Genomic DNA, 10,269 nt, shown 5'->3' with positions numbered 1-10,269 from the left:
GCCTATCGTCACAATAACTTGATGTATAAGAGCATGCAGGCATGGTCAAGAGGTTCAGATGTTGTTCAGACCAAGCATCAAAATGGGGAAATGTGATGTAAGTGACTTTGACCATAAAATGATTGTTGGTTCCAGACGAGATGGTTTGAGTCTCTCAGAAACTGCTGCTCTCCTGGGATTTTCACACATAAAATTCTCTAGAGTTTAGAGAGGAAAAATGTGGAAAAACAAAAAAACATCCATTCACAGGCAGTTCTGTGGAGAAAACGCCTTGTTAATGAGAGAGGTCAGGAGAATAGCCAGAGCAGTTCAAGCTGACGAGAAGATGACATTAAACTCAAACAACCACATGCTACAACAGTGGTGTGCGGAAGAGTCTCTGAATGCACAACATGTTGGAGCTTGCCAGTGGATGAGCTGCAGGAGCAGAAAAGCACAAGCATGCACTCAGTGGCCATTGTATCAGGTGCAGGAAGTACCTAATGAAGTGGCCACTGAGTGTATGTAGCTGTCCATGTCGTATTGCTCCACGTACACCTGTTATAATTCTTCTACTGAATATTCATCCTAACATTACCCATAATTGGGTAATGAAATGAAGTACTGTATCCCAGTCATTTATGAATAACATGAAAGATCATTATTATTGAAAAGTGCTTAAAAAATCTATGGGCGAAATTGCATAAAGTCAGATTTCTGTAAATCGGGACATCTGTAACCCAGACAGTCCCTTTCCTTTCTTTCCTTTACTTCAGGGACCCTCACACACTGGTTGAACTTACATCGTTCACATCTATGAACAAGTTCCAGCCTTTTAACGTTGCAATTTCAAGCAACGTGCTGCTGCTGGTGGTAAGTGTTTAAGTGATTCGGATGTATATGTGCAGAATAAATCTTTAATTTTTTTTTTCATTTCCCAACCTCTTCTTCACCTTCTGTTACCCACCATCGCTGGTGGAGAGGACTGGTGGCCTTTTATCCCCACGTCTTGGAAAATGCTTCTCCATTCAGTTTGAAACTAGGGTGTCAAATCTCATCATAACTATATATTTATAAGGCATCGATTGGCTGTGCTAGATTGAGAAACTGGCATGATATTATGCATGCAATAGCTAACCTTTCAAGAACTAATACACAGGTTGCAGTTTTTTTAAAAACCGACATGAAAAGTCTACCCATAGTCATCCTGAGAATTTAAAGTTAGTATTAGATGAAATGAAAAGGCTTATGAGGTTATCAAAACAAAAAGCAGTCGGGCTGGATATCAGAAAGATTTCACTATTTGCCTCAGGAGGACCCAAGTATTGACAAGGAAGTGGAAAGTAAAAACAAAACAAGTAGATTAGCAAGAAACCTAAAACAGGCTGAAATAGTTTCTCTTGAGGAGTAGACATGAAAAAAATTAACAAAAATTTGTACAGTTAGTAGAGCTGTTGTTTTGTAAATCCAGTCCCTCTTTGAGAATAACAAATATTGGACAGAACCTTCACTGGTAAGGAGGTTTGATATTAAGCTCATAATAATCTGCTGTAGTTATGTACTTCAGCATGTAGGTGTTGTTGGAAGTGAAATTTTTGAAAAATGATCAGGCATAACTATACTGTCCTTTCATGTCCTATTTTGCTATTGAAGTGTATTCCTAATCTAGTATCTAATAAATATTTTCAAGTGCTATTTGCACGCATGAGTGTTGCCCTTGAGTCTATTTGTGATTCTACTGTTCTGGACTAACACGTTGTGAGTAAGAATTCAATTCTTGTTAAACAAAACAAGTAGATTAGCAAGAACCTAAAACAGACTGAAATGATTTCTCTTGAGGCGTAGACATATATAAAAAAAATAACAAAAGATTGTACAGCTAGTAGAACTGTTGCTTTGTAAATCCAGGCATGGAAAGAGGCTCTTCAGTGATTCAGATTCTGCACTGATTTACATGAAGCGTTTTTACAGTCACCAGCTCACCTACCACATATACTTGTGGGATGAAAAGTTTCTGTAATTCACTGAATGAATGAGATATGATTAGAGCTGGTGCAGGAGTGTGAAGATTTGATTGATATGCCTAAGATAATAACGAGGAATGATAGGGTAGATATTGAGAAATTTCCATGAGTAAGTATTTTGAATGAGGATTTGTAGTTACAAGATAAAGGGGTTATTATTTAAAACTGAGATGTGAAGCAATTCCTATTTATGGAGAGTGCAGAATCCCTGGAGTTCTTCACCCCAGAGGTTTGTGGAAGCTAGATCATTGGAGGTGTTTAAAGATGAAATTGTTGAAAGATTAGGAAATTGTGGGGGACTGGCACAGAGGAATTGTATGGGGTGGATCACTCGAGATCATATTGAATGTTAGGATAGCTTTGGGAGGGCTGAGTGACCATCTGTTATCCTGTCTTTATGTACGCAGTTAGTTAAGGATGATGAGGAAGTCATATCATAGAAAGTTCATGTTGAATAGCAGTTCCCTTCAGAATCCTCAGAGTTCCCAAATGTATTTCTATCCTTCTGCTCACTTGCGCTGAGCAACTTCAAAATCAAAGTCTTACTTTCAAATTCTTCCTCATTAGCTTCAGTAACCTATTTCTGAAACTATATAATTCCTGCCCAGCACATATATTTTCCTTTTGGTAAATGATTGGATGTTTTCCACTGTATGTGAGGGCGTGGAACATGGTTGCTTTTTGTTCTGATGTTGCAACTTAGGAGTAAGCAAGGAATATTCAGTCAATAAGAAAGAACAGCAGAATTTTTGATTAATTTTCTTTTCAGAATAGTCTTGGTATTTGACCTACTGTAAGAGCATTTACAGTGAAGTTGCATTCAGCAGCCAATAAGGCTAGTATTTGTTACCCTCACTTATGTGAAGTCCTTCGTCTTTTTAGGATTTTCATTGCCACCTGACGACCAGTGAGGTGGTTGGCTACCTTGGAGGAAGGTGGGACACAAGCACACAATGTAAGTAACTCTCGATTCATACCTTTATTTAATTCTAAATTTTATAGAAAGGGCATTTATACATGTATAAATACACAAATGTCATACTGTTCAAATACAGGTACAAGTATAGCACTGAAAAAAGAAAAATATTTGCTACATAAATGAAATAATTTGCAAAAAGGTTATTCACTTACTTGCCTTTTGACCGTTTACATGAATTGCACTATTTTATACTGTTGTTTATACTCTTCTCATTCCATCATTCTTACAGCAGCTATTTTTTTTCTTCCTTCTGAAAATATGCCTCAACTGCTTGTTGTGGTGCCGAATTCTGTTTATAATCCCTCTTTGAATAATAAAACTGCTTCCTGTTTCCCCTGCTACATTTGTTACTAATATCCTGTACTCATGGTTTTTGGTTCTGTATTCTACAGCACAGAAACTGGCCCTTTGGTCCAACTCATTCACAATGACAGGGATACCTTTATACATTAATTCTATTTGCGTGCATTAGACCTATATCACTTTGCTCCTTTCTTATCCAAGTACCAGGCCAAAAGTCTTTTAAACATTGTAATTATATATGCCTTTGCCACTTCCTCTGACAGTTCATTTCATATGACCACCACCTTCTGTGTATAAAGCATGTCTCTCAGATCCTCTTTAAAATGTTCTCCTCTCATATGAAACCTATGACCTCTAGTTGTTGCCTCCTCCACCCTAACAAAAAGTCATAATGTTAGAAACTTCTATGAGGTCAGAGTTCAGCCTTCTACATTCCAGTGAGAATAAACACAGGCTATCCGATCTGTCCTTGTCAGTAAAGCACTCCATTCCAGGAAATGCCTTGGTGAATCTCTTCTGCACTCTTCCTAATGTTACCACATCTTTTCTGTAGTGTGATGACCAGAAATGTACACAATTCGAGCCAATGTTTTGTATGTTTTCAGTGTGATGGCCCATCTCTTGTACTCGATGCCGTGGCCTGTAAAAGCAAGCATACCTCATGCTTTTTTCATAACCTAATTCACCCCTGTCACCACTTCCACAAATCTATGTACTCGCTCTGCAAGCTCTCTCTGTACATTAGATTGGTAGCCTAGAAATTGTATTAGACAGGCAAAAAGTAAAGTAAAAAATACTTGTAAAATTGGTAAATAATGCATGACAACACAACTTTGGCAATTTTGAAACGTTCCAATTATTTGTTAGAATTTTGCTGTGTGAGGGGTGTCCATTAGTAGATTATGACATCATAATCAACCGACATTGCAACGAGGAACACATCACACTGAGGCTACGTCCACACTAGACCGGATAAATCTGTAACCGAAGCTTTTTCCCTTCGTTTTGACCCTCCGTCCACACTGAAACAGCGTTTTCCTCCCCCGAAAATGGAGCTTTTCTAAAACGCCCTCCAGAGTGTGTAAATTTGAAAATGCCGCTTGGTCAAGAGTAGTGTGGTTAGGGTAACCGGAGATTTCTAGAAACGCTGTCATGACATGCTGAAACAGATAGCAGCATTTCATTGTTTTCCTGAACACAATCCCCCACACAACCTAACAATTTCAGAACAGACGGCTACGAGACTGAAGCCAGAAGAGTTAGAAATGTGCTCACCAAATACTTACTCACCCATAACTTACTGAATAAATAAGTATACTCACTTTTGCCCTGTTTTCTGTCCTTGCTTGTATGAAGGTGGTATATCTATTTATGCAAGAACTTCTCTGACAATAGATGTGTAACAGCCTACTGTAACATTGTATGGAAATACAAGATAACACTGATAGAAACATAGAAAACAGTTGTGGGAGTAGGCCATTCAGCCCTTTGAGCCTGCACCACCATTCAGTATGATCATGGCTGATCATCCAACTCAGAACCCTGTGCCTAATTTCTCTCCATAACCCCTGATCCCTTTAGCCACAAGGGCCATATCTAACTTCCTCTTAAATGTAGTCAATGAACCGGCCAACTGTTTCCTGTGGCAGAGAATTCCACAGATTCACTACTCTCTGTGTGAAGAAGTTTTTCCTCATCTTGGTCCTAAAAAGCTTCCCCTTTATCCTTAAACTGTGACCCCTCACTCTGGACTTCCCCAACATCGGAAACAAACTTCCTGCGTCTAGCCTGTCCAATCCCTTTAGAATTTTATACATTTCAATAAGATCCCCCCTCAGTCTTCTAAATTCCAGTGAGTATAAGCCTAGTCGATCCAGTCTTTCTTCATATGAAAGTCCTGCCATCCCAGGAATCAACCTGGTGAACCTACTTTGTGCTCCCTCTATGGCAAGAATGTCTTTCCTCAGATTAGGGGACCAAAACCGCACACAATACTCTAGGTGCGGTCTCAGCTAGGCCTTGTACAACTGCAGTAGAACCTCCCTGCTCCTGTACTCAAATCCTTTTGCTATGAATGCCAACATAACATTTGCCTTTTTCACCGCCTGCTGTACCTGCATGCCCACCTTCAATGACTTCTATGAGGTGTACAAAGACACCCAGGTCTCGTTGCACCTCCCCTTTTCGTAATCAGCCACCGTTAAGATAATAATCTGTTTTCCTGTTCTTGCAACCAAAGTGGATAACCTCACATTTATCCACATCAAATTGCATCTGCCATGAATTTCCTCACTCACCTAATCTATCCAAGTCACCCTGCATCCTCTTAGCATCCTCCTCACAGCTAACACTGCCGCCCAGCTTCGTGTCATCCGCAAACTTGGAGATGCTGCATTTAATTCCCTCATCTAAATCATTAATATATATTGTAAACAACTGGGGTCCCAGCACTGAGCCTTGCGGTACCCCACTAGTCACTGCCTGCCATTCTGAAAAGGTCCCGTTTACTCCCACTCTTTGCTTCCTGTCTGCCAACCAATTCTCTATCCACATCAATACCATACCCCCAATATTGTGTGCTTTAAATTTGCACGCTAATGTCCTGTGTGGGACCTCGTCAAAAGCCTTTTGAAAATTTAAATATACCACATCCACTGGCTCTCCCCTATCCACTCTACTAGTTACATCTTCAAAAAATTCTATAAGATTCATCAGACATAATTTTCCTTTCACAAATCCAAGCTGACTTTGTCCGATGATTTCTCCTCTTTCTAAATGTGCTGTTATCACATCTTTGATAACCGACTAGCATTTTTCCCACCACTGATGTCAGACTAATCGGTCTGTAATTCCCTGGTTTTTCTCTCCCTCCTTTTTTACAAGGGGTTACATTAGCCACCCTCCAATCCTCAGGAACTAATCCAGAATCTAAGGAGTTTTGAAAAATTATCATTAATGCATCCACTATTTCTTGGGCTACTTCCTTAAGCACTCTGGGATGCAGACCATCTGGCCCTGGGGATTTATCTGCCTTTAATCCCTTCAATTTACCTAACACCACTTCCCTACTAACATGTATTTCCCTCAGTTCCTCCATCTCACTAGACCCTCGGTCCCCTACTATTTCCAGAAGATTATTTATGTCCTCCTTAGTGCAGACAGAACCAAAGTAGTTATTCATTTGGTCAACCATGTCCTTGTTCCCTATGATCAATTCACCTGTTTCTGACTGTAAGGGACCTACATTTGTCTTGACCAATCTTTTTCTTTTCACATATCTATAAAAGCTTTTACAGTCAGTTTTTATGTTCCCTGCTAGCTTTCTCTCATAATCTTTTTTCCCTTTCCTAATTAAGCCCTTTGTCCTCCTCTGCTGGACTCTGAATTTCTCCCAGTCCTCAGGTGTGCCGCTTTTTCTGGCTAATTTGTATGTTTCTTCTTTGGACTTGATACTATCCCTAATTTCCCTTGTCAGCCACGGGTGCACTACCTTCCCTGGTTTATTCTTTTGCCAAATTGGGATGAACAATTGTTGTAGTTCATCTGTGTGATCTTTAAAAGCTTGCCATTACATGTCCACCGTCAACCCTTTAAGTATTATTTGCCTGTCTGTCTTAGCTAATTCACGTCTCATACCTTCAAAGTTACCCTCCTTTAAGTTCAGAACCTTTTGTTTCTGAATTAACTATGTCATTCTCCATCTTAATGAAGAATTCCACCATATTATGGTCACTCTTACCCAAGGGGCCTCGCACGACAAGATTGCTAACTAACCTTTCCTCATTGCTCAATACCCAATCTAGAATGGCCTGCTCTCTAGTTAGTTCCTCAACATGTTGGTTTAGAAAACCATCCCGCATACATTCCAAGAAATCCTCTTCCTCAGCACCCTTACCAATTTGGTTCACCCAATCTATATGTAGATTGAAGTCACCCATTATAACTACTGTTCCTTTATTGCACGCATTTCTAATTTCCTGTTTAATGCCATCCCCAACCTTACTACTACTGTTAGGTGGCCTGTACACAACTCCCACCAGCGTTTTCTGCCCCTTAGTGTTATGCAGCTCTACCCATATTGATTCCACATCCTTCAGGCTAATGTCCTTCCTTTCTATTGCGTTAATCTCCTCTCTAACCAGCAATGCTACCCCACCTCCTTTTCTTTCCTGTCTATCCCTCCTGAATATTGAATATCCCTGGATGTTGAGCTCCCATCCTTGGTCACCCTGGAGCCATGTCTCTGTGATCCCAACTATATCATATTCATTAATAACTATCTGCACATTCAATTCATCCACCTTGTTACGAATGCCCCTTGTATTGACACACAAAGCCTTCAGGCTTGTTTTTACAACGCTCTTAGCCCTTATACAATTATGTTGAAAAGTGGCCCTTTTTGCTTTTTGCTCTGAATTTGCCTGCCTGCCACTTTTACTTTTCACCTTACTACTTTTTGCTTCTACCCTCATTTTACACCCCTCTGTCTCTCTGCACTTGTTCCCATCCCCCGCCACATTATTTTAAAGCCTCCTGAACAGCAGTAGCAAACGCTCCCCCTAGGACATTGGTTCCATTCCAGCCCAGGTGCAGACCGTCCTGTTTATACCAGTCCCACCTCCCCCAGAACTGGTTCAAATGCCCCAGAAATTTGAATCCCTCCCCCTTGCACCATTTTTCAAGCCATGTATTCATCTGAAATATCCTCCTATTTCTACTCTGACTAGCACGTGGCACTGATAGTAATCCAGAGATTATTACCTTTGTGGTCCTACTTTTTAGTTTATCTCCTAACTCCCTAAATTCACCTTGTGGGACCTCATCCCGTTTTTTACCTATATGGTTGGTACCTATGTGCACCAGGACCACTGGCTGTTCACCCTCCCATTCCAGAATGTCCTGCGGCTACTTAGAGACATCCTTGACCCTTGAACCAGGGAGGCAACATACCATCCTGGAGTCTCGTTTGTGGCCGCAGAAATGTCTGTCTATTCCCCTTACAATCGAATCCCCTATCACTATAGCTCTCCCACTCCTTTTCCTTCTCTCCTGTGCCACAGAGCCACCCATGGTGCAATGAACTCAGCTGCTGCTGCCTTCCCCTGATGAGACATCTCCCCCAACAGTATCCAAAACAGTATATCTGTTTAGGAGGGAGATGACCTCAGGGGACTCCTGCACTACCTGCCTACTGCTGCACTGTCTAGTGGCCACCCCTTCCCTTTCTGCCTGTGTAGCCTTTACCTGTGGTGTGGCCAACTCACTGAATGTGCTATTCACGACTTTCTCAGCATTGTGGATGCTCCAGTATGAATCCAATTGCAGACACTGGAAGTATCCCTGATTTCCCACATGCTGCAGGATGAACAAACCACGGGGCCGATCTCAGCTGCCATGACCTACCCAATGCGTTGCCTCAACTTTTGAAACTTTCTCCTTTTAAAGGAACTTACCCAGCCTTACCTCACTTGGAGTGAAGCTCGTCCTCAGCCTCCGCTCGCCGAAGCCTCTCGAGACAAAGCCTTCCCTCTGTCTCCCTCTACTCTGTCGCCCGCTACAACGTCGCCCACTTCGTCTAACTGTTCTCTTTAAATACTCCTGCTGCCTCACGGTCCAACCTAAACGCGCTTGTGCAGTCGTGCCCCCGTTAAACTGCCGAAGAAAAATCGGTGCAGACATGATGCAGACATGTTTTATATATTTAACAAGGTGCTTTATTAATGCAACAGAGTTAGTCAGTTTTTCAATGTCAGCCGGGTCATACTGTCCGTGAACGCCCTGTCGGTTGCCTCCATACACTCCACTATTTGATTTTTTTAGTTTTAAGTCTTCCTGCGTGAGAGCTAACAGCTGTCCGTCGTTTGGCAATTTCGTTTTAAGTTTTTCTAGTCTGTAACTGCACAAACGTGCACTTTCACTGCGAGATTCAACACCAAACATGTTGCTTGTTTTCTGTAGATGTGTCCTCCACATGCCCAGTAGGAGGAGATTCACCCAAATACCCGTTTTAATATGGACAGAGGTATTTTCAAAAACACTTGGTGTGGACGCATATCGTTTTTACACGAAACCGGCATTTTCAGAATTATCTGGACTAGTGTGGACGTAGCCTGAATGCAGTGCATTTTGCGTGATTTAAGGGGTCAGACCTGGATATCTGCATTTTCGATGCTACTCAGATGCATATTCCATTTTGGTAGCTCTCTGTACAGAGCAAGCTGTCTGTGTGCTGACAACAGCAGCTAAGGATACCCTCTGTCTGAGAGTCTGATGCTGCCGCTGATGGTTGGGGCATGGGACCATCGTGTTTGTGGGGTGGGACGGTTGCACCGAGCTTGGGTTTCCTCGCTCAGTCCATTTTGTGTTGCCGTTTGCTGCTTGCAGTTTCCTCACCTACCCCTCCATTCATTGGGCTTCATCACTATTGCAACATCGACCTGCAACATTTCCTGCCGGTCAGTGCTCAAAATAATGCTGCAAGCTTATTGCTGTAAGTCCAGCAAGCAGCAGGGGCTCTGAAACATACAGGAGTAAACCATAATAATGATTTCTTAAGCAGAGATTTTCCAATTTTTTTTTTTTTTTTGAAATTTGATTGGGCATTAGAGATACATGTCACACTCATTTAGCACATCAAATATAGCAGAAATGCAATTTCTAAGTAAGTTTAATAGAAGTACAGTCGGCCCTCCTTATCCACGGGGGATTGGTTTTGAGACCCCCCCCCCACGGATACCAAAAAACGTGGATGCTCAAGGTTATTTAACCTTTCTCAGTGCAGTGGTCTTCAGGACCCAGTAGAACCCGGAACTTTATTTAACCTGTCTCAGTGTGGTGGACATTAGGACCTGGCGGTGCGGCTCTGAATCCATGGTTTTTCTATTCACGAAAATAATCACGATCACGATTGAAAGTAAGGTGGAAGTAATAAAGCGATTGGAAAGAGGTGAAATGCTATCGGTCGTTGGAAAAGCATTAGGCTAC

The 10,269-nt window shown here is 41.6% G+C and overlaps 1 protein-coding gene across 1 annotated transcript in view; it reads left to right on the top strand.

Moving 5' to 3' along the window:
- The window catches only part of mpnd (MPN domain containing), a 52,960-nt gene that overhangs the window by 17,346 nt on the left and 25,345 nt on the right, over window positions 1-10,269 (top strand). The window contains exons 6-7 of the mRNA XM_059991603.1: window positions 756-852; window positions 2,886-2,958. Of these exons, the coding sequence (XP_059847586.1) occupies window positions 756-852; window positions 2,886-2,958 (170 nt within the window). The remainder of the gene's footprint in view (window positions 1-755; window positions 853-2,885; window positions 2,959-10,269) is intronic.

Source organism: Hypanus sabinus, chromosome 16 (assembly GCF_030144855.1).
Source record: "Hypanus sabinus isolate sHypSab1 chromosome 16, sHypSab1.hap1, whole genome shotgun sequence".
Classification (NCBI taxonomy): domain Eukaryota; kingdom Metazoa; phylum Chordata; class Chondrichthyes; order Myliobatiformes; family Dasyatidae; genus Hypanus; species Hypanus sabinus.
The sequence above is the reverse complement of the archived record's forward strand: the minus strand, read 5'-3'. Positions and strand labels throughout refer to the sequence as shown.